This window comes from Colossoma macropomum, unplaced genomic scaffold, assembly GCF_904425465.1.
Source record: "Colossoma macropomum unplaced genomic scaffold, Colossoma_macropomum, whole genome shotgun sequence".
NCBI classification, from domain to species: Eukaryota; Metazoa; Chordata; class Actinopteri; order Characiformes; family Serrasalmidae; genus Colossoma; species Colossoma macropomum.
In genome coordinates this window covers 16295848-16321185 of record NW_023494802.1, presented here as the reverse complement: position 1 = coordinate 16321185, position 25338 = coordinate 16295848, and the positions used below count along the sequence as shown (strand labels likewise).

The 25338-nt window shown below is 41.4% G+C and overlaps 1 protein-coding gene across 1 annotated transcript in view; it reads left to right on the top strand.

Moving 5' to 3' along the window:
* xkr7 (XK, Kell blood group complex subunit-related family, member 7) overlaps positions 1–19947 on the top strand; it is a 114117-nt gene extending 94170 nt beyond the window's left edge. The window contains exons 2-3 of the mRNA XM_036592296.1: positions 8170–8369; positions 17885–19947. Of these exons, the coding sequence (XP_036448189.1) occupies positions 8170–8369; positions 17885–18861 (1177 nt within the window). The 3' untranslated portion in view covers positions 18862–19947. The remainder of the gene's footprint in view (positions 1–8169; positions 8370–17884) is intronic.
* The last annotated feature ends 5391 nt before the right edge of the window (positions 19948–25338 follow it).

Sequence of the window (25338 nt, the reverse complement as noted above, 5' to 3'; positions counted from 1 at the left end):
AGGCCATTAAACGGTAAAAGTTCAACAGCTACCTTCACGCAGGTTAAACTGTTTGAGGCTGGATGAAAGCCTGGCAGAAATTCTCGCAATAGCTTTAGATAGAACTGATAATCGCGCACCAGCGTGGCGCAGGCAGCATTTCTCCACGTGCTCCTCTCATCTTCAGGTGCACACGCTTCACTTTCACTTTCAGTGAGTCACTCTGTTCTGCTCGCTCTGGTGTTGTTTGGTGATGCTCATTTTGCTGTTCGATTGATGTTCTGTGGTTTGAGTTTGTGAAGCAGATTCAGTGTTTATGTGTGCAGCAGAACAATACACTCAATCTCCCAGAATCCTCTTTGATCAGGTTAGACTGGAATAACACATCTGCTATTTTTGTAACGCTTTCACAGTGGCCCACTTCTCTCTTTATCTCTCTGTGTTTGTCTCTCTCTGTCTCATTCACACACACACACACACACACACACACACACACAATTTAATCCTTGGAAGTTAAGTTAGTACTTTCAATTTGTTATACTAGTCAAATGTAATTACATATATAATTACATTGTAATTACATATATAATTACATTACAATTAAATTCAGTTTACATTCTGTATCAACAGATTGTACTTTACTGATTTATTAAGTTTGTTTTGAGGTCAAGAACTGACAAAAAGGATGTTTTTCCTTTCTGTCAAACAAGACTGTTCACTACAGCAATAACCTGAATTCAACAAATTCACACGTTATCTGAGCCGCTTATCCTTCTGGGATACATAGGTAAGCTGGAGCCTCTCCCAACGGTCATTAGGTGGATGGCAAAAAGCACCCTGGACAGGCATACGCACAGAATCACACACACATTCACACCTAGGGGCAATTTAGCATGTCCAATGTCTTTGGACTGTGGGAGGAAACCCACGCAAACACTAGGAGAACATGCAAACACAAGAGGGATAGAAATAACGTTACTGGCAGCTCTTTATGCTCTTTGTTATTAGATTTCTCTTCAGTATTTGGTAACAATGACACCAATATTTGCCAGATATTGTTGTTTACAACATGTTAATGACAGTGAAAGGGGCGAAGCTGAAGTTGCTGACCCGTTGTGAGGTGCCAGAATGCAACTGCTTCAGCATTTAAGGTGGAAAGGTGAAAAGGTCATCATAACACAGTTTTATATCCCTCAATTACTCAACCTGTAGATGGAAATTAAGAAGCAGCAGCTCCACTGAAGGTCAGTCAGATGAGATTCTTACTAAAAAGAGGGAACATGCCCTCAGCCCCCCACCAGTACAGGCTTAGCCCCCTATCCTTGAACCTTTAGTGACGCCCCTGATATGTAATAAGCTTGGGATTTTAAAGGGTTAACAGCTGCAATCCTGAAATCTGGGTCTGCTGCAGCCCCCTCAGCACCTCCACTTCCTGCCATGTAAAGCTTGCCTAGGAGTTAGCACAGTGTGGTGATTACGCTGATGGAGGCTCTCTGGACAGGTCAGTGCGGGGACACTGGCTCTAATATATATGCCTTCAGAAGAGGCCAGTAACAGTGGCCAGTCACCGAACTACTGACACAGCATGTCTCAGACACATTAATAGAAGGCCAGGCGAACTCGAAACACACAGTCCTGCAGTAGATATTAAGAGTTTTGTTTGTTTGTTTTGAGAACTGCACAGTATGAAAGGGAGACGATGGTGACTCAGCCTGAAATGCTCTCCACACTACCCAGTGGGGACAGAGGTCATAATTAGTGCACACACACACACACACACACAGAGTTAAACACACACCACACACACTAAAACAAAACAAACACAGTTTTTCACTGAGCCAGTCTGTCTGCACTATCTTAGGGCACTGGCTGAATAACAACAAGGACATGCTATGGAAGAATCAATAATGTCTAATTAAAGTTCTCTAATAGTGTTTTTCTGCTGCTGACATTATGTTACAGTTCATGGACCATGGAATAAGGGGGACCACGTGGGCCATGTCCTGACCTTTGTTTTTAACTGTTTCAAGTTATTAAAGAAATTTTACTAACTTATCATTGTATCCTGTACATAAACTGACCAGCCGCCTACCATGTATCTACACACATTGTCCATTTTATCATTTTATCATCTGATCCCACTTTGTCTTTTCCGATACCGATACCTGATCCTTAAGTATTCTAACCTAACTAGCTTATTAAGTCCTGATATTTATACAGTTCGACTTCTTAAATGATTTATTTGGTAAAAGCTGTGTTCGATGTCACTAATGAAATATACCAAACTTGAATGAATATATATATATATATATGCATACATATAAATTTCAAATGCTATCCTGTTTGGAGTTATTTACTACGTGTATTTGTATTTACCATAAAAAAAAAACCATATTCAACAACTGAAGTAAATATTTTTACTCCACAAAATAGTTAAAAACAGAACCGAACAGTACACAGATACACTTATGATCTGTAAAAACGCATCGGTTCTGTCTTAACAGTGCTGAACGTTGTTTTCTCGAATCATTTGTCTCATATATGTGTCTCGTTTACTCACACTTATATCTTCTAGTCTCAGGCTCTGCTGGAGTTCAGTAAACATTAAATCATTCATGCTGTCAGCAGTGTGATGCAACTGACTGACAGAGGCAGACCGCATGTGGGGCTAGTGAACTCACAGGGCTGCTGTGCTAAAGGTTAAATCAGGGCTAAAGGCATTCATTACCCCGAGAGACCGGTGGTTCTTTCTACATTATCTCTCTAATGTTCATTCCCTCAATAACAACCTAGACTAACAGAAACTCAGACTGTAACTGACTACTCAGCAGCAGATAAGTGATTACTGAAAGCAGCCTGGCTTAGCCATGGAGGTAATGGGCTCCTGTTAGCGTGTTTTACACTGTCTGTGTGTTGCAGTGTCTGGTGTATTTGTGACATGTCTGTGAAACTAATACCTGAGAAAGGATTCCTAAACTGTACATCAACCACTACTACTGGCCTTTTTTACTGCTACTATTGTCAACCCACACTGCTGACATGTTGTTGAGTTGTCTACTGGCACGCATGCACATGTCAGCGCACATGTCAGAAACTGTTTCGTGGTGTCACTGATAGGTACCAGTATCCCTGTCGTCAGTGTGGATACTGTGTTTAAGTGCCAGCATCACTATATCACTGCAACCCTAGAGAGACGGTCAAGTTCATGTAGCTGAACTGACGTCTATCTGCCTTGGACTGTATTGTGAACATGGCTACCTGTCTGCTGATAAGGTGTCCAGGAATGACAATGACAGCATGTTTACTATTGTAATGAATAGTAAACCAAAGTCCTTACAGAAAGGTCTGTCCACTTAACGGCCATATTTGCAACGCCTCCGGGCAGTTATTTCCATGCATACAAAACCAGAGTCCTATTACTTTGAATGGGGAGAGACCTATAAAACAGCATAAACGGTTTGTACCGTTTGGCTCAAATAACACACAAGAAACATGATGTTTAGCTTGCTTTCACAACAAGGGAGATCTTTTCCTTTTTTGCAGATTAACCAGCAAGCTGATTGGCTCATTCTATGGAAGGGCTTTCCTTGTAAACAGACGTCATATTGAGCGTTATGAGCTTTCCCATTCATTTTCCAATTAGTGGCCGGTCTCCTCCTTTAGAATGTCTCTGTTATTACCTCCTATAAAAAATAATCTTGTTACTTATTAATTCTACATTACTTGCTCCCAAATTGTCTCAAGACGACATTCTGGCATTCTAGGCATATTTCTTAAAATAAGTTCAACTTAAAAAAAATCTGCCAATATAGTGAGATAATTCCACTTTTATTCAAGTAAATGTCTTGAAATGTGTTAAATGGGGCGAATTTTTGTTTACTTTGTTTTGTGGAGACAGCTGTGCCACTTGGGAGCCCAGAGCCTCAACTAATTGAAAATTGTGCATCCAGAATAACTAAATCTGGACCCATTTAAGGAGTATTTCAGTGGACCAAACTGAGTCCTTGAAAAATTAGCAAAGCTGAGTAACTCATGTAAAAATTGGCTGTATTTCAGCTACGTGATCATGAACAAGCATGGCTTTTCTGTGATCGTCCTGTGTTGCAGTTTATCCAATCACATGGCTTTGGGAGTCTAGTGACAAACTTTTTGCTTTTCTCCCTCTTTTAGCATTTCTCAACTGCACTTGGATGACTTTATTTGATTTGGTCTCTCAAAACCCAAAAAAATCATACAGAAGAACCTCGTCTTAATTATAGATTATGGCTTAATGGCCTTTTTCATACCAGTCTGTCTATATATTTATGTATATAACAGGTAGCAACATATAATAGTCCATTATAACCATGATTGTGGGGCGGAGCTGCACTGAAATTACAAAAAATAATTGCTACAGTCAGAAACAACAGCTATTTTCATAATATATATATATATATATATATATATATATATATATATATATATACATATATTTCAGAACTGGTAATTTAACATTAACATGTACAGGGCTCTGGGCTCATGGGGGCCCTAGATGGCTGCCTACCTTTGTCTAACGCAAAGACCGCCCCTGGGTCTGCATTCAGAACACGGTCCGCCGGTCAACGACCCCTGCTCTAAGACATTGACGGGCTCTAAGTGGGTGTCATTGAGTCACAGGCCTGGAAAAACTAGATCATGTCTCCATCTGTTTGTTCGCATTTCTACCGTTTTACCACTTCAAACCACTTATGCCCTCCGAGCAGAGGAGACCTCATGATTAATGCAGCCTTTTCATCCAGAGTGGAGAGAGTCGCTGGCTCGGTGCCCATCTTCTCATGTAGGCCTGTGAACAACACAAACACACACACACACATTTCAGCTCAGTGTTTTGAATGTGAAACGTTCTTATTCTCAGGCATTGGATGATGCTTTTTGAGCCATATACTGTGGGTTAACTCACACATTTACAATGGGGTTAACTGGCACTGCCTGGCAAAGGATCACATTAAAATCTCCCATAGAGTTCCATGTAAGCCCAGTTTCCCCTAAACTCGTTAGCCTATCAGAGAGAAGCATGAAACAGAATCTTCTCCGCTGGGCCTATCAGGCGCTGGCATGGCCCAGAATTCTTCCCAGTGCAGCCTATCAGCTGAGAGGATGGCACAGTGCCCCTTCTGCAGGCTTTCAGATAATGCAGCTTGCCTGAAGCTGGTTCAACATTAGACGAGAGAGGGAGAGACGGAAATTCTGCAGCTCTTTCTGAAGCCACAGCACATTCTGTGATGCAGAGCTTCACGGCTGTTGCTCGTGCATGTGCTTGCATGTGTGTGTGTGTGTGTGTGTGTGTGTGTGTGTTTGTGTGTGTGAATGAGAGCAATCAGATTGTCCTCTACTGCTCTCTGTGTCTAAAAGCTGCTGACAGGTGAAAAGTGTCACTGCACTGTTATCACATCTGTTCAGCTCTCTGTCCACTTTAACGCCGTGGTTCGGCAAAAAATCGAATTTACACCATTATCCACTCAATCCAGATGGAGACGATCAGACTAGACATGTTTGGTGTCTGAATGTTGTTTGTTTAGTTTAGCGCTGGAGCTAAATAGGCTAATGTTGCTATCAAAGGCTATAAGTCATTAGTCACCCAAATCTTTTCTTGTGGACAGAAATGCCCATTTTTTGTGCCTGTGCGTTTACAGATATATTAGAAAAATGTGTTAGGGTTACAATTTATTTACCTTTTAAAATAAAACAAGATGTTATTTAAACAATTACACCTTCTTGAGCCTCAATATAGCATTATTGGTTTTTAAATCAGTTAAATTGGATTCCAACCACAGAAGAGCTCATCTTCACAGTCATGTGTGAAGTGTGAGGCCATATTTTGAGGTATAAAACATGTTTTTCTGCAACTTTAACTGCAATAATCTATACATGACTATGAAATATGTGAATTAAATGACATAAAGAAAACAAATGGCAAAATATTATAAAATATGTAATGAAAGTTGTTGTCCCCAGGAGTCGAGTCACTGGTGTTACTGCGTAACAAAAAATCTCTTATTTTGAAATAAAAGTCACACTGATGACATCACTTGACTTCCTTTTACCTGTTTTCTGAGGATCTATGAAGAAAAGCTCATGGTGAGTCCACTGTGTCTTTCAGTTATCAGAGATTTTCTCATTCAGCTCATGATTTCATATGAAGCTTTTAGCTGAAGTCACTGGTGTGACCGACTTTATTCTGAGGTAACTGTGAAAAATAGAATGCAAATGGGTTAAATTACATATTTTAGTGGATATTCAATGATCGACAACGTGGTTTGATTCTCTGTAGCAGCCATTTTTTTAAATGCATTTTTCATTAAAAATGTCTCTGTTGTTTCCTTTCTTATGTGTAACACCAATGACGATCGGGAACACCAGTGACTCCTATGGATAGATAAAAAAGTGGACGTTTCTGTAGAATGACCCATTCAGCTCTTCATTGAGGTTGCGCAGATTTGTCAGTGTGGTTAAGGTCGCAGTGCTTACTTCACTTACTGTGAGATATAAAAGTGAACACAACTTCACTGTGTAGCATAAAGCAGCAGATAGAAGCGTTACATGAATTCCAACCAAATCTGACTCCCCTTTATGCTCACACCCGTTACAAAGGCATATAGATGTAAGAATACATTCATGATTTCTATTGTTTCTATTTATAAACACATCTTAAGTTTCAAAATTTAAGATTAACAATTATTTATGAAACAAAACAACTGAAATCATGAACTCAGCAACACCCCTGCTGTCTAAATGGCCTGTGTAACAACACAAATTACCACTTTAGCCAAGTTAAAACATGTAATTGTCAGTTTGCCGTTCTTTCTATGCAGTTCTGAGCTGTGTTGTTTGGTGTTTCTGTTGTTGACTGTTGCTTGTACCTGTTTTTTGGAGTATGGATTTGTCTGGTTTGTTGCGGCCTGCTTGTGTTCTTTAACTCGGCCAGTAGAGATGCCTGCTGGATTACCCCAGATAAAGCAGCTCCACAAATGTATCCTGCCTCAATGCCCCAAACATTAAGAAATGTTCTGTCTATACTCCACACTCCTTTATTCTTTATCCTGTTAGCTACTTTAGCTAGGTTGGACAAGGAGGCAGTCGTGGACTGGAGGTTAGGAAACCAGCCTTGTGACTGAAAGGTTGCTGGCTTGATCCCCTGAACTGACAGGACTTGACTGAAGTGTCCTTGAGCAAGGCACCTAACCCCCAACTGCTCCCTGGACACCAGAGATAGGGCTGCCCACCGCTCTGGGCAGGTGTGCTCACTGCCTTCTAGTGTGTGTGTGCGATCACTAGTGTGTATGTGGGTATTTGGATGTGTATTATGTTGTGTGGGATATTTCTCAATGTTCTGTTAAGCTTGTTAAACCTCACATTTGTGAGTTCAGACTGTGCCTTCAACATATGGTGGGGGGTGTGAGGAGAACTGATTAAGGGAGGGGAAGGAACTCTGAGAACTTGGGCTGGAGTTCTGGGTAGCTTCTGCCTGGAGGCCGAAGGATGGACCCCACTCATTAACTGTGGGAGGACTGATAGGACTGAGGAACAGAGAAGAGATTGGGCGGTGGTGATGGTGACTGTGAAAACTTCGCCACAGAAAACAGAAGGCAGGGAAGGGAATTTATAGGGTGTTAGATTGGAAGGAGGAGGGGTGTCAGGCATGGTCCTCCTCCCAAATTTCAGTTATTCCATAACAGCATATAATAACTAGGAAAGAGTGCGTTTGTGTGTGGAGCAGTAATAGATCAGCAACACTTACATTCGATTTAATCGAGTCAAGTTTTTATTTGTATAGCACATTTAAAAGACAAGTGTCGACCGAAGCGCTGCACAATAAAATCAACAAAAATTAAAATATATGAATTTAATCAAGTGAAAAAGAAGAGACTGAAAACAAACGGCACAAACGATTAGTAAAATCTGCATCCTGCATCGACAGGTTGAAGCACTTTTATCAAAAATCATAAAAAAATGACAAAAACACAGCAAAAGTGTAAACGATAATCATAAAACATTTCCTCATCTGCTTACAAACACACATATAGTATTGATTAAATGTTCAGAAAACAATTTTAACAGAATTTCTCTATTATTTCAAGATACAGTAAGACTCTACTGTACATGGGCCACAGTGTCGGACCCTGGATAACCCGTTTGTGTGTGTGTGTGCAGGTATGTCCACACACTGTACCTGGGTGTACAGAGCCGGTGGCACACTGAGCCGGGTCGCCGCCACTGCTACTGGCGCCTGATGTTCGAGACGGCTGACATCAACATGCTGAGACTGCTGGAGGCCTTCCTGAAGAGTGCACCCCAGCTAGTGCTGCAGCTCAGCATCATGATCCACAGCAGACACATACTGCCCCTGCAGGGTGAGTGAACACACACACACACACACACACATCCACTAGTCGGCGCTGTGGCCGGCTGTTAAGTAGTCGATGACGGTCCCTGATTTTAGAAATTAAATATTGCAGAGCAAAAGCATCAGCGTCAACTTTAAAATACAGAGAAACTGAATTGTCATTGAAATACAGTCTCAAAGTCAGACCTCTAGCTCTCACCGGAGAGTTGACCATTAGAACCCCATGCTAATTTTGCAGTAATATTTCATATTTTGGTCCATTACAGTTACAATTACATGTAATTACAATTATTTACATACATACCCAGGTCAGGATACCTAAGGCTACTCAGATACCTCATGATTTGAGATGTAAATGTTAACAGAATTTTGAAATCTTTAAAGATTTGGCCATTTTTTGATCCTAAATTTGCGTAGTGGCTCCCAATATTTTTTAAATTGCTGTCAATTTAAGTATCTCTTCAGAAATTGTTCATCTAGAGTGTCTATGGGCTGAAAATACAAGAACAATGGAACAATGGAAAATACTAGAACAAAACAGTGCTGTGGGAAACCAAGTGGTATATGCCTGTCAACAAACACACCAGGATATCTTGATTACTTAACACTAAACATAAACCCTAAATAACAGTGTTTTCAATCCAGCGACTATTTCAGAGGTCGGCAACCCAAATGTTGAGAAGAGCCATTTTGTCCTTTCAACAAAAATCAAACCAGCTTGGGAGCCACAACATTTTATGTCCATTTTACCATCTTGGCTGTAAATATGTCTCAGTGTGTGCTGATGTACTAGTATAGGCTAAAAAATATAAATGAAAACACAAACTTGCTTTGTTCTGCTTTAAGCTTTAGCTTTAGCTGCTTTTCTCACATCTCTGGCAGGAAACTTTTCCACAAAAGTAGAATAACGTTAGTTTCTTGTAAAATGTCTCTCAACATTTGATTTATTGAGGCTGAAGTTGCTTCTCATTCGCCAGTTTCTTGTTTTAATTGTCCCGTTCCACCTTAAATGGTACCTGAGGCGCCAGAATGTAACTGCTGCACCATTTAAGGTGGAACGGGACAATTCGAATGAGAAGGTGGCGAAGGAGAAGCTGATTACAGCTTCACGACTTTTTAATGTTTCACAGTTTTTGTTCCAGATTAAACGTATCAGGAAATCAGCTGTATGAATATAAATGTAAATAAGTCCATTCATCTCCAAATTATCGATATTCGTCTTAAATCTCTCTTTGCCTTTTCGTTAGCTACTAGCTAGGCAAGCTTGGCTATGGTGACCAGCAGTCTGTGGGCTGATCTTCAGGGTTAAAAGGTGAATTAGCAGTTCTACATTAACTCCAGCGTTTAAGACCATTTCTTGTTTAAACTGTGTTGAACGATCAGCAGAGCTTTATTTTACTGTAAAGGAGGATTATTTTATTTTTACCCACAAATCTAATTCTGCTGTGGAGCCACAACAGGGCAGTAAAAGAGCCGCATGTGGCTCAAGAGCCTCATGTTGCTGACCCCTGGACTACATCTTGCTCGAAAAGGCTCATTGTTGTCACAGCATGCCGAAGAAGCGCCTTCTTGCTAATAATCTTTAGCTATGGTTTAGCTATGGTTTAGATTGTTTCACATTGGACTGATGAAAGCTGGTGGAGGGCAGTGTGGATAGCCAAGAGAGGGAAGATTCTGATAGCTGGTCATCTTAATGTGTCATGTACAAGGTGGTCTGTGGGTGGGAGTGTCTGAATCTCGGAATGTTTTTTTTTTTATTTTTTATCTGTGGTAAATGATGAGTAGTTGACCAGTAAAAAAACACTGTCCATACACACACACCAACATATACACACACACAGGCCTTAGCTTGTGTTCTTCAGCATTGTGATCCATGGCAACCACATACGGCTCCTGCGGTGTACACACACACAAACACACACACACACACACACACACACACTTGCATGCATTTCATTTTCAACTGGGGCTGCAGCTCAGAATCATGATCCGTGACAGCCAGCAGGCTGAAAATCCGCAAACACACATATAGACATTCACTCATATATGATTTAGCATTCCTTTACATCCATAGCAACCACACCGCTGCTGCTGTGAGTACACATACAACACATATCATTTTCAACTGGGGACGCGACTCGGTATAGTCATACACTACCATTCAAAACTTTGGAATCACTGTTTTCATTAATATGAAGTTTGTTGCAGAAACATGGATAAAATTATGAAAAAAAGGCATCATCTCAAAGGCAGCATATGTAGCTCCAAAATGTGTATACGTTATTGGTAAGCCTTAATGGGGTCTTCACAGTTGTGCAAGTTACCCATGCCATGATTTTTGACCTTTACGCTGGTAATAATCTAGACGGTCCTTTTCTTCTTTTGCCCAGAGAACACAACATCAATCTCCATAAAGGTTGACTCAGCAGACCCCAGCACACATTTCCGCTGTGCATCAGTCTTGAGCTTGAACCCAGAGAAGTCGGCAGTGTTTCTGGATGTTGTTGACATATGGCTTCTATTGAGCATATCACAGCCTTAATATGCATCACAGGCACATGCTGGTTTTTAAATCAGTGCCATCTGAAGGATCAAAAGACGTTTACACATTGGGATTTCTCTGGATTCCCTGATTTTTTGCTAATATTATGCACAGTAGGGGGTGAATAACCTAAAATCCTTGGAATCTGTAGGTGTGGAGCGTTGTTCTTAAATTGTTCAATTCATTGACATTTTTTTTGTCAAAATGGTGAGCCTCAATCTTTCCTGGAAGCTCCTTTTATACACAAGCATGGTTGCATCATCTGTTTAAGATATTTTTTGAACAACATTTCTAGTCTTAAATTAACCTGTCTCAACTTTTTTTGGAACATGTTGCAGGCAGCAGTTCCAGAATGAGCATATATGTACAAAAAACAATGATGATGACAAAGTAAAAGATCAAATATCTTGTATTTGTACTGTTTTTGTTTAAATACAGGTCAAAGTGGGTTTACACTTCACTGCTTTTTATTTGCAATTCACATACTGTCCCAACTTTCATGAAACTGAAGTTTGTATATTATTGTATTGTGTAGTATTGTAGTGTATATTACCATTTAATAACTTCTTGACGTTCTCAAAAACTTGAAATATTGAATAAAGCATCTTCAAATACCTTCTGGTTTAGCTTATAGCAGAGGTTGTGAGCCTCAAGGCCCATGTATTTATTACTACTTAAAAGATCTTTTTTGCTTAAAAATGTCATTTTGGGTAGTTTTCAATACCCTTGCAATATACAACATGTGTAACTGAACATAAAATATCAACAGATTAAGCTAACAAAGCCTGTTTTGTGCCAGAAATCAGGCAGAATTGTCATAAATTAAGCAGAATGTTCTGCAAGACACTCGCAAGTGAACTAGTGAAACATCATGGGGAGTGTATTTTGTTTCTAGAGACAAGGGGCACAAATGTGATGAACCTGTCTTGGTGCGCCGCTGTTGCAGGGCTTACATTAATATTCTATACCATTTGTAAACATTTTTTCATTGATTTTTATCACAAAGTGCCATTGACAGCCCACTACGGACCACTTGCTTCCCCTCAGTATAGGCGCGAGGATCACCAAAGGGCACAGTGGTTGAGAAACCCCAGCTAATTGTATTTCAATCTACTCCATTTCCAAAAAAGTTGGGATGCTGTGCAGAATGTAAATAAAAATAAAATGCAATGATGTGCAAATCATTTAAAATCATATTTTTAAAGGGAAAATAGTATAAAAACAACATATTAAATATTGAAACTGAGGATTTTATTGTTTTTTGAAAAATACGTGCCCATTTTAAATTTGATGCCAACAACACGTTCCAAAAAAGCTGGGGCGAGGGCATGTTTACCACTGTGTTTCGTCACCTCTCTTTTTGGAAACTGAGGAGACCAATTGCTGTAGTTTTGAAAGTGAAATGTTTTTACATTCTGGTTTGATACAGGATTTCAGCTGCTCAACGGTTCGGGGGCTCCTTTGTCGTATTTTTCATTTCATAATGCGCCAAATGTTATCAGTGGTGACAGGTCTGGACTGCAGACCCAGAAAAGGTGGCAGCATTTCTAGATCCTGTTTATATGCAGTTTCTTCTTTGTATTTTAGACTTTTAACTTGCATTTGTGGAGGCAGCGGTGAACTGTTTTCACAGACAGTGATTTTCAGAAGTGTTCCTGAGCCCATGCAGTGATTTCCACTACAGAATCATGTCTGTTTTTAATTCAGTGCCGCCTGAGGGCCCAAAGATCACGGCCAGCAAATCCTGGTTTTTGGCCTTGTCCCTTGCATACAGAGATTTCTCCAGATTCTCTGAATCTTTTAATGATATTATGTACTGTAGATGATGAAAAGCAAAAATTCTTTGCTATTTTATGTTGAGAAACGTTATTCTTTCAGCATCCCAGCTTTTTTGGAAATGGGGTTGTAGGCTGTATAAGTTAAAATTGAATGATATAACAGTAATTATTAATATGACAAGTGATTCCCATCTTTTGAACGCTGGTGTTCATGGCATCCCGCAAGGTGAGAACATACACTTCTATATAAACACACACCCACATACACACATGAACACAACCCTCAACGTCTGCTTCAGCTTAGCATCATGAACCACCGCAAGCATGTTCTACCCTTGCAGCGTGAGATGCTTTTGCTGTGCATGCAGAATAACCAGGTTGGAAAGAAGGAGAAGAGGAGAGGACAGGGGAGAAGAAAGAGAGAGCGAAAGACAGAGTACCTGTGTGACTGTATTGATCATGACTTATTCATCTGCGAGACCGGGAGATTTACCGCTAATGAATAAAACAGAACGTTGTACACACTGCACTGTGCAGCATCATATGACATAACAATCTGTTCCATGCTGTGAGGGGGCAGGAGGGAGGCCGGGTGGAGAGGTGAAGTGGGAGATGGGGGTCTGTCTGGAGCAGATAGAGCCAAACTGCAGAAATCCAATTAGAATCAGATTACTGAGTGCATGTAAACGCAGTCACTGTCTGTGAGGGAGACAATCTCACCTAGAGAACTAAACCAGTTTACACGCTGTTCCTTTCACCAGATCGGCAGCTCGTTTCTCTCGTCCGTATTTCATCCCTTTCTCTTCAGATGCGGCTCTAATATCAGGGGCGTCCTGCCCATTGATTTCATTAAGATTGGCGCCACCTTCCACCAGAGTGGCGGAAACAGAGAGCGCGAGGCCCGAACAGAGAGCATGCGTGGGAAAACAGCAGCTAATGCTATCAATTTGCACTAATGAGGAGCTCTGCTAATCTGGAAGAGCTCCAAATGAGAGAAGGAGAGAGAGAAAGAAAGATATATACATAGAGAGAGGGAGAGAGAGAGAGAGAGAGAGAGAGAGAGAGAGAAAGACTGGGTTCGGCAGTGAATGGGACATTTATTTAATTATTTGACAGATAAACAATGAAAGAGCTGAGCAAGGTGAAAAGGTTTGTCGTCATGATTCCTCGGTCTCTGTGCGTGTTTGTGTGTGTGTGTGTGTGTGTGTGTGTGTATGTGTGTGTGGACAGGTACCGACCATGGTCTTGCACTTAGGCCCCTGGGCACAAGCATATCTGGTAAATAAATAAATAAATATATCTAAAAATAAATAAATTAAATGCACCGAAAAGCTAGATTAAACAACATTTCATGCTCATTGCGCTTTAAGCAAATCTGGGACTGTGTTTATTTTTTTGGGGTTTTAAAAATAAACACAATTAGCCTCATTATTGTGGTTCAGTGTCGTGTTGTGTCTACACTGTAACAGACTGTGTTTTTTATGTCCAAAGACAAACTTCAATCACGATTTCTTCTGTTTTTCTTTCAAGCCAAAACGAGTCGATATGGAGTCCAAACTGTCCATATGGAGTCCATAACAATCTAAAACTTGTGGGGCCTGAGAGCAGATAACATTTCTTTGTTTGTTTTTGTGTACATTTACAAATAGCCCCTGTGCATTGACCCCATTGGCATGGTCAGTAATCCATCCCTTTGTGTAGACAAGTAGCTCTTGTTGGGACCAAAAGATAAGAAAACAGGATGATGTTATAAGGACTGTGGTTGGCCCAGTGATTTCTTTTTGGTTTCTGAGGATGTAAACAAAGTCATTCAGAGAGGTTGGATGTAAAATCCACCATTACAGAGAAACTTACAGTATCAGAATAGTTTACAGTGGTGGTGATAGGAACCAGACGTCTGAGGAGTTTAATGCCTCTGAAAGCTCCCTCACTGATAACTGCAAAAAATCAGATTTTGTCAGTAATCTGATCAACGCATTTACATGCATCTGCATAATCAGATAATGTGGAAACTCCAGGTCTACATGAATCAGACAGTAATCGGATTTTTGCTTTACATCCAGCCAATAAACTCACAGAAGAAGACGCGACGTAAACGTAACGTAAAACTCAAACTTCATGCCGCTGCTTTTTTTTAAACATCGCACCACTTTATCTGAAAATATTAACATACATCATTTAGAAGATGAACAATATTGAAATCCTTCATTTCGAGTTTGTTTTCAGCGCCTCTCCAAGTGTCTCACAGCAATGCTGCTTGCTGTTTTCGCGCATGCGCAGACTGAGAAATCCGAAAGAAATCAGAGTAAGAGTTCACACACTGAGAAATCTGATTACTGAGCTAAAATCCAGCCTCTTTATTGGATTTCCTAATCAGATTTCTAGATCGGAGTATGGTGTTTACATGACCATTTGAATAATGCGATTATTGAGTGCATATAAACGCACTCATTGTTTTTACAGTAGTTCTGAGATGAAGGTTTTGATCTAAAACATATTTTGTTAATTCAGTAATGGTGGAGAGGTACAGTCGTTCGCAAAATTTTGAACTCCTCTGGTTCAAACAGTACATTTTGTTAATTTTCTAAGTGAAAATATTGTCACATCCTCTACAGAGAACACATTTCTGCACATCCGAATGGACAATTGTTGCTTATTTGCTGCATTTAACATGTTGGAAAAAATAAAACATAAAATGAACAATGTTATGTTTTATGTTTTTATTGATTTCCAATATGTTAAACTCAGCAAAGAAATATAAACTGTGCACTAAGGTTTGCAAAAAACGTCATAATTAAATGTGTTCTCTGTAGAGGATGTCTTAACTTATTTTCACTTTGAAAACCAATAAACCATGAAATTTGACCAGAGGTGCCCAAACATTTGCATACATGCATCCAGAGTTTTGTCAGGCAAAATAGTATCCATTGATTGCAGATTTGCCACTGTTTTACCACATTTTACATTACATGAAAAATGAAAACTCAGAAAACACATGTAGGTTCACTGGTCATCTTGGTTAGTAACCCTTGTGTGGTGTTGGGGTCTATGGGACCCATTTTGAATGTTTACCAAAAGACAAAAATTATGTGATTTATTATTATTTCAATCTCAGATTTCTTGGCCTTTGCTCATTTTCTGTGAAGAACATATAAAATAACCCATTTTCAGTGTCTTCACTCTGTTCACCCCCCACACATTTATATGACACATGTGGTGTTGGGTGAACCCGCGGGGAGTAAAAGTGTGGAGGTGCTGTGTCCTTCACTCTGTTCTCCTTCTACATGGCCTTGTTAGTGTGTGTGTGTCTGTGTGTGTGTGTGTGTGTGTGTGTGTGTGAGGGTGGACAACATGGACAGGCTGCTGACTGGCTACAGCTGCTAAAGGAGAACCCTACGCTGACCACTTGTGATATTTCTGGCATTTTTACATAAATTGTTATGGCTGTATTGATTACAATAATCCAGTGGGTCCACCAGACCATTGAGTAACACACACATCAACACCACACAAGGGTTAAATAAAATGGCTATATTTGCACTGTAAAGCCTGTGACTCCTGGTTCTTATCACTAGAAATGAGTAAGTTTCCATACAATTTCATATATCTCAGCATTTGTATTATGCAGAAATCTTAAAGATATTGATGGAATTCCCCTTTAAGTAAGATGCAGGCAATGGCTAGCAGTATATAGAAAGTAATACAGAAGTCAATGGCAAAGATAAGCATGTGTGTGTGAGTGTGTGTGTGAGTGTGTATGTGTGTGTGTGTGTGTGTAGATAGCAAGGGCCAGAAGCAGTAGAACAAAGGATGTCTGCAGGGACCTTGCAGGTAAACAGTCAAACAGACTAGATGTATTAAAGAGCTGATCTTAGTGATACCATCAGCCCTATAGAAGCCCTGGAGTTCACCACTGCTATCTCTCTCTCTCTCTCTCTCTCTCTCTCTCTCTCTCTCTCTCTCACACACACACACACACACACACACACACACACACACACACATTTCACCTGTTCACTCTCTTGCATACCCCAGGGTACCTGTAAACAAAATACAAAGCATCTGTCTGTCAAACTAATAAACTGTGTGTGTGTTTGTGTGTTTGTGTTTGTGTGTGTGTGTGTGTGTGTGTGTGTGTGTGTATACGCTCCTGGGAAGCATCATCCCAGGCATTTGCTAAGCAGAGTGATGGTTTGTTGTTTCTGCAGGTGCTAAAACTTCTCTGAAATATAACGTAAGCCTTAAAGCAAGAGTTGCAAACATGACAAACACTTCACAGATTCAGCTGTGGATTCAGGCGTCCCCCGTCCCTTCGCCGCCTGAAAGAGAGCCTGCCGTGTCCCTGTAATGGGTGTCTTTAATGTTATGTAACACTTGTAAAGAGTTGCTAACCTTCTCAGAAGCAGCATTTCCGATCTCGCTCGAAGAGCAGCAGATATTCACAGATTCGCATGTCATGAGCCACAAGCGGTGAGAGACATCATTTAATGCATGAATTATTCATTGTTCTTCCATTAATAATTCAGTCGCATGTCCAATTAGCAATGAATCACATCAGATCTAATTAAATATTGAGGGGTGGGGTTCTGAGAATGCGCAAATGCACTTCTTTTTCATAATGATTCTGATTAGCTTTTAAATTTAGCACCACAGGACAAATTGAAGTTTAATAGTGATAAGACTGGGATGGCAAACGACCATTTAGAGCATATTTAATGAAACGAACAAAGCATGTCTTTATTTGGCTCCAGCTGAGCTTGTGTGGAGAAAACCGTGTCCTTTATGTTCTGGGACTATTATAAATTTATGATTAGTGGAGTGAATCTGTAACCTCAGGATAATTCATTGGGATTGTGATTCTTTAGGAAATGATTCGGTGCGTCATGAATTCACCACGATTCGATTCAATTCTGTAATTTGCACAAATATGTCTTAAAGATTTGGACAGACGTGGAATATAAACAATAGAAACAATGCACAATGCACGAAGTATTTGTACATTTGAACCTGAGAATTTATTTCAGCCCAAAATAATAGTTCATACTAATAATATACAATAATCAATTCTAATGAGTGATGAATTGATGCATCAGCACCTTCGAATCAGTGCATCTCAATGCAATCTTGCACCCCTACTTCCAAGACAATGTTGCTTAATCTCTCTCTCTCTCTCTCTCTCTCTCTCTCTCTTGCTCTGGGCAGGTCTCTCTGCCTCCGCCTCTCTGGTCTCCTTGGCCTGGATGATTGCCTCCTACCAGAAGGTCCTCCGCGACTCACGTGACGACAAGCTCCCCATGTCCTACAAGGCGGTGATTGTGCAGATGCTGTGGCACTTGTTCACCATCGGCGCACGCACCATCGCCTTCGCACTCTTCGCCTCCGTCTTCCAGCTCTACTTCGGCATTTTCATCGTGGCGCACTGGTGTGCCATGACCTTCTGGATCATCCAGGGTGAGACGGACTTCTGCATGTCCAAGTGGGAGGAGATCATCTACAACATGGTGGTAGGCATCATCTACATCTTCTGCTGGTTTAATGTCAAGGAAGGCCCGGCGCGGTTCCGCCTGGGCGTCTACTACTGCGTGATCCTGGTGGAGAATGCAGCCCTCACAGGGGCCTGGTACATCTACCGGGGGCCACACACCTCAGACTTCTATGCCCTCATTATCGTGTGTGTGGTGGTGTGCAGCTACGCTCTGGGAACCTTCTTCATGTTCGTCTACTACTGTCTGCTCCATCCAGACGGCCCTATCCTCGGGACCCAGTGGAGCTGTGTAGAGGAAGGGATGGGGGTCATAGGATTAGGGGGTATGGGCGATCTCGGGACGCCTCTACCCCAGCCGGACGTGGTCACCAGTCCCCCGAGAACCCTACAGAGGACTACGGGTGGGGAGCGTGAGCCAGGGGTTGGGGACCGGGACAGTTGCCTGCCCGTGTTTCAGGTGAGGCCGCCAAGTGTGCCTCCGGTACCTTCCCCCCGAACCCCCAAAATCGAGGGTCCGGTGATTCGCATAGACCTTCCCAGGAAGAACTACCCTGCCTGGGATGCACACTTCATCGACCGCAGGTTGAGGAAGACCATCTTGGTGCTAGAGAACACATCTCCAGTGACGCCACGGATCCAGTACCGCAGCCTCAGCAGCCCCAAAGAGGTGACAGAGTACGAGACTACTGTGTAGTGCAATTCAGACCTCCCACTACCAGGGGGCTCCGCTTGTGGCTCTCCATCTCTTGATGCATCTTTTAATGCGTAGAGACAAGACTGAGAGCAAGGCAAGTGGGACACACTGGGAGACGGCATCCCAGAATGCAGTTGGTGCTATTACGTTGGACCTGTGCATGCATGGGGCGCGGGACCTTGCCGTTGCCTGGCAACGATCAGCGGTTGCGAGAGAGTCTCTGATGGAGACAAGAGGAACATGAATGAGGTTAGAGTTTAAAGGTCAACTGGTAAAGGACTGACTACTAATGGAAATGACATTTGAGCAGAGACCAGTGCCACAATGCCAGCGCTAAGTACTGTTCCAAAAAGAGAAATACCACGTCCGTGGGGGTTACGGTGGTGATGAAGATGATGATTTTGATGATGCTAAGTATGAGTTTTCCGATGATACATGTTAAAAGCTAGAAGAATTGACCAATAAGCTTAAACCAGGATCTCCCTGAGAGCTGGACTGGTCTAAATCTTTATTGTTATAGTGACTTGAAAACAGTACCAGTTGTGTATTACTTTGCTTCTGTGAATGGTGAGAGTAGCCAGTTAAATCATCCATTTTCCTTAAACGAGTAATTGATTTATTTATTGATCTATTTATTAGATTTATTTTTTATTACTCTGTGGCCATGATACAATTCTTCTTATGGTATATCCATGTATACATATAATCTTTTTGTTATATGTATACGGTATATTGGAATGGTGCCAGTGTGTTGGTATGAATGTTTTTGGGTTGTCTGTACGTTCAGTTGGTCTTGATCATACTGCATTGTTTATCTGTAAAGATAAAAGGCAGAAAAGTACCTTCAAAGAAAAAAAAAAATCAAGCTATGATCAAAATGTAGTTGGAAAAAAAAACGTTGTCGTAGTAAAAACGGCTGTGTCGACAGCCTCGGGAAAAAAACCCAAAAGAAAACAGACTTTGTGTCGTTTGGGTCTTTCTTTTTAACCAAGTTTCTTCTCTTGCTTGTGAGGCACAGGCTCTGCTAAAGGAGACAGCACTCTTCCAGAGATGTTTGCTGCTCTCTGTGGGACGGCATTTGATTTGAATAGCAGGAGGCGTTTGACATGCAGAGACGTAAGATGAAGGTGGCGGATTTTAGACTGATGTATTTCTCAGTGCCTCACAGCGTGGTGGTGCTGCCTCTTCACTAACCAGCTCACTTGTTGCTTTGGCCTCCATGCAAGTCATGAAGAGTTATTACACCTCTATGTACACGTTGTATTGGGTGTTTGAGCTGTGGTGTAGGCCTTTGCGGGTAATAGACCCTTATTTGGTAACCATGTGGAAAATAACCACGGGAAATGCTCCAAATGCTTAAATCAGATTGGGGGTGGGGGGGGTGCAGGTTCCATTGTGATATAGTTTCATCTGGTAATTTTGTGACGGACCTTAAACTAAAGCGGATGCCAGGGTTGAGACAGCTACTGAAAAATTAGCAGTAGTAATTAGTAGTACAGTAACTACTTTTCTACAGTAGCTTTGTAGCTACTTTCCCAAAAAAGTAGCTAGTTACAATTTAGCTACTTTTCCAGAAAAAGCACTTTTTCGCTACTTTCAAAGCACGATAGTCAGAATGTTTGTGAATCTCCACCTGACACACCAAACAAGCCCAACTGATAGTGTGAACAAGACGCTGCATTTAATCATGAGCCAGAAAGAAACAAATGGTTTCATTTTTGTTGAAAGGACAAAATGGCTTTTCTTAACATTTCGGTTGTGACCCCTGAGCTAAGCCAGCGAGAAAGGGGTGATCAGCGCATGCCCGTTTGCTCTGTCCACGGCTCAGTCATTACTGCATAATCGCCACCAGCCCAGTTACCGACCGTGCTCTATGGTTCAGATTTTGCCTGGATTGCCTGAAGCCAGTAGCAAAATTGTGGCGAAAATTTTCACTATAGCTACACAAAAATTTGTACAGCTGTTAGCTACATTTCATAAAACTGTAGCGTCTACAGCTATGAACTACAAAAAATTGTAGTTAACTACAAAAAGTAGCGCGCTACTTAGCTACTCCCCCATCCCTGGCAGACGCAGGAGAAAGCACTCACAATATTCATCATCTGAGGCGATACGTCTGCACGTCCACCACGTTGGAGCACTTGTGAACAAATTCACTTGTATTGAGACGATGAGTCTCAGGATTAACTACAACTTCCTTAATACTCAACCGATGTTCACCAAATTTGTTTTGTTATAGTCACTTTCTGGTGACTGAAGCGGCACCATTTAAGGTGGAACGGGAAAATTAGAACAAGATGCTGGTAAATAAGAAGCTAACTTCAGGATTGTGTAAGAAGCTGCAAACGTTAATCTATTATGAATATCTACACGGATTCAGGAGTGCTATAATTTACCCAGCTACAAAGCTTTAACCTTCATTGTAAATAAATAACTACTACATAAGGTTAAGATCCCCTGAATAGACTATTAAAAGAAATAAGCTTAATATAAAACCAGAGGAAAAACAATCACATCAACAGGTTCATATCTACATAAACACCACACAAACAATGCACATCACACAAACATGAGTGTGGATCGCTGTGTTCCCTCCATTATGTATTCCTATCCCGCTTTCAGAGTGTAATATTCTTGAAATAGTGTAATTTTGGACAGTATCTTTCTCAAACTGCCGCTCTGTAATGGTACTGAATGCAGTCCAGCAGCGATGTTGACCGCCCAAAAATGGTGGTGCTGTTGATGTGCCTGGATGGACCCAACCCGGCATCTAGGTATGGATATTTATGGTGTGAGCCTAGCAGTAAACAAAGTAGCCTAGCCAGGTAGCACTGAGAGCTGAGTAATAGCCTGAGCCTAAGCATCAGTTTCCCTTAGACACATACAGAAGCTTTTACTTGTGTTTTTGCTCGAGACCAAGCATTTTCCAATCTGAAACCTGACACTGTGGTCTGAGAATGTCCTAAAACACACACTGTAACATAGCCGGCTTTGCATACAGTTATATGTCAGCAGCACCGAGGGTGTTTAGCTAGTGCAGCCATGTTTCGGTCTGTGCTGGGTACAATTAATGTGTTATTAATATAGAATATCAGTTCATTCAGCATGTTTAAAAGTTCATCTTACCTGATTACCTTACCTTACCTTCTAATTGGTGAAGTCATCTTCTTTAAGGTGCATTTATTGCTGCCATAGACGTTCCATTGCATGCACGCAGCTTGTGAAATCTCCATAGAAAAGTACTGCTGGTAGAATGAGATGCTCTGGAGGAGCCTAAGGTCACCATGGCCAAGCGTTGACTAGAAGCGTATAAAAAAGAGTAGAGGCTGTTTCTGCAGCAAAGAGGTACAAACATTCTGTTTGTGCCGTTGGTTTCAGATGAAACGTTCAATCAGCTGGTGTCTACAAACTTTTGGACATATTGTGATGTTCTTGTGGGGAAACTACTGTCTTGCTTACGTTTGCATGAAATCAGGACAGATTTTTAAAACCAGCAATGAGTGAGTTTTTGCCGTGACTGAGCGCTGTTACCGTGGTAACTTGGTTAGACATAACTATGCACAGGCCAACTTTGGTGGGATGGAATTTGAGGCATAATATGTTATGAGGCTAAAAAAGAATTTCAGTTTTCTAACACTGTGTTCACATTACCAGGTTGAAGTGGCACAAATCTGATTTTTTGCCCTGATGTGACTCAGATCTGATGTTTTCAGGGCTGTGTGGACACGCAAATCTGATCACTTTCATATGGGGTCCTAGATCGGATACGTATCCGATTTGTGGCCATGTGACCTTAATGTGACGCTCAGATCGGAATTCATGTGCTTTTTTCCACTGCGCGTGCGCCATCATTCAGCGTTACCATGGCAGCAGCGCCGAACAGAAGTTAAAGCCTGTAAACGGTGGAAAAGCAGCTCATCTCACCTTTTTCTCCTTCGTCTCGCTCTAATAATGAAGCTGAGAGCTGATCAGAGTTAATGATCTTCAGTGAAGCTCGTTCTGCTCGTTAATTTGTGCTGATGATGCACGTGATTCATTCACATGACGTTACTGAGTAGGATGTGCTCATGTGGGTCATTTCAGGACGCTGGTTCGTCACATTAATGACAGATTTGAATCACTTAACTAAACAAGTGTGAATCATCGTGTCAGAGAGATCGGATACGAGCAAAAAATCTGATTTGAGCAATGAGGCTTGCAATGTGAACGTAGCCTAAGATCTTCATTTATTTATAGGTCTACATTTTTAATTAATTGATGTGCTTCTGTAGCTTTGTGCTGCAGCTACAACGGTAATTTAGCTAACTAGTAATGGAAGCTTATACCCCACCAATTTGCACTGTGCAGTCACCACGTTTTCCTTAAAAAAGGCCTCAAGCTTTTTAATAATCTTAAATAGACAGAGAAAATCAGGCCTCAAGTGGCTGCTACTATGGCTTTTAGCTGTGTGACATAGTTTCATCAATTTGTATATACATGTCAACAAACTGGACTGGCCTAAAATCCCCAGAAGCGAACACTGGACACCAAAGCAAACTTCGGATACCAAACATGTCTTACTGCATCAGCCACATTTAGGGTAACAGGGAGATTGTATCAATAACCCTGAGGGAATATGGTGTGTGCAAAAGCCCATTTGACCATCTGCGGTCATGTTTACATCTCATCTTAAAAGCCAAGGACCATACAGAGTGTAACATAGATGTAGAGGTATGACCCTTAATTTCAGCCATCTCTCTCTTCTTGTGAAACTTTTTTTTGGCTTGCTAAAATTGGAGAATAATCAACTTCGCTGCAGACTGTTCCGCGACATTAGCTGATGGGTGAGTCTGCATCAAAAATGAATGGGATGGCGGCGCAGCACCCAGAGCTATAGAGGGTAATTACCAGTGACATGACTCCAGCTTTTCTGGTGGAGAGCTGAATGCGGCGTTCGGCGCGCAGACGCGCAGCCACTCGAAGGCACATCTTTTGGCGGGTTGCCTTGGTAACCATGGACTGGTTAAGTAGCTCTGTTGGTTCCCTGTTGAAGAGCGTTCGAGTAGCGCGTCTCTCCAGAGAGCTGACCTGTCATTAGTTCCACTCCTGTAGCCCTCTTACTGTGAGCCCCAGGGTCAACAGCACCCTCTGCTGCATGTATACACACACACACACACACCACATACACACCACATACACACACTTTCCCTCTAAAAACACCAGTACCTGTACAGTCACTTCTCTATGGCTCAGATGACATCAACTGCATATGCATCTAGTGCATATAAACAGTAGGGATGGGCGATACTGCCCATTTTCTTTTTTTAATCTGGTGCTGTTACTTTCTTCTTGCTCACAAAAAAAGGGGAATTCTAAATGTGTAGCTACATTTGGACAAATGGACTGCTAAGTGGAGTTATATATAGTTATGAAAATAGTTATAAATAACTTCACATGATTCGCCATTAAAGAGCATTTATTCAGTGCCATGTCTGTGCCTGTACAATTAGTGGCCAAAAGTATGTGGACACCCCTCCTAATTATTGAGTTCATGTTTTGCATCCATATCCATTGTGTAACAGGTGTATAAGATCAGCCATGTGAATGTGAAATCTGAATGGGATTTTCATCACACTGAGGAGCTCAGTGACTTTAAATGTGTCACAGATATAGGATGCCACCTTTGCCATCTCTGCCGCAAGTCAGTCTGTGAAATGTATGCCCTGCTAGATCTGCCCCAGACAACTGTAAGTGCTTTTATTGTGTAATGGAAGCACCAACGTGCAACACCAGCTCAGCCATGAAGTGGTAGACCACACAAACTCACAGAGCAGGACCACTGAGTGCTGCAAAGCATGTAAAAATTGCTCCATCCGCATCAATTACTATAGACTAACTGCCTGCCCCTTCGGTAAGGGAAAAGCCTACTTTCTTAAGGTGCATACTTAAGTTAAAAAGGTCATTTATGCAACCAGGCACTGGCCTTCTTGTCCAACATCAGTGCCTGACCTCATAAATGCTCTTTTAACTGAATGGGCACAAATTCCCACAGACTCACTCCAAAATCTTGTAGAAAGCTTCCCGGAAGAGTGGAGGCTGTTACAGCTGCAAAGGAGGGCCAACTCCATATTAAAGCCTATGGTTTTGGAATGAACTGTCCAATAAGCCCATATAGGTATGATGGTTAGATGTCTACATACTTTTGGCCATGTAGTAGATGTATATACAAGTGAAGTAGAGGGGGAGAAGCAAAAGTAGTTCCTAGCTGACACATTTCTGTTTCTGAACATTGAGTGACATCCTACTTTGGGGCACCTCAGTCGCCCCAGTCACGTTAAGGCAAATTAGTCCCTAAAGAAAACTTGTTTTTTCAAATTTACCACTATTTTACCATCAACACCATTACAAATAAAAACTCAGAAGACGTTAAGGTTCACTGGTGGTTTTGGAGAGTAAATAAAACGGCTGTATTCGTGTTGCAGACATTGCGACGCCTGG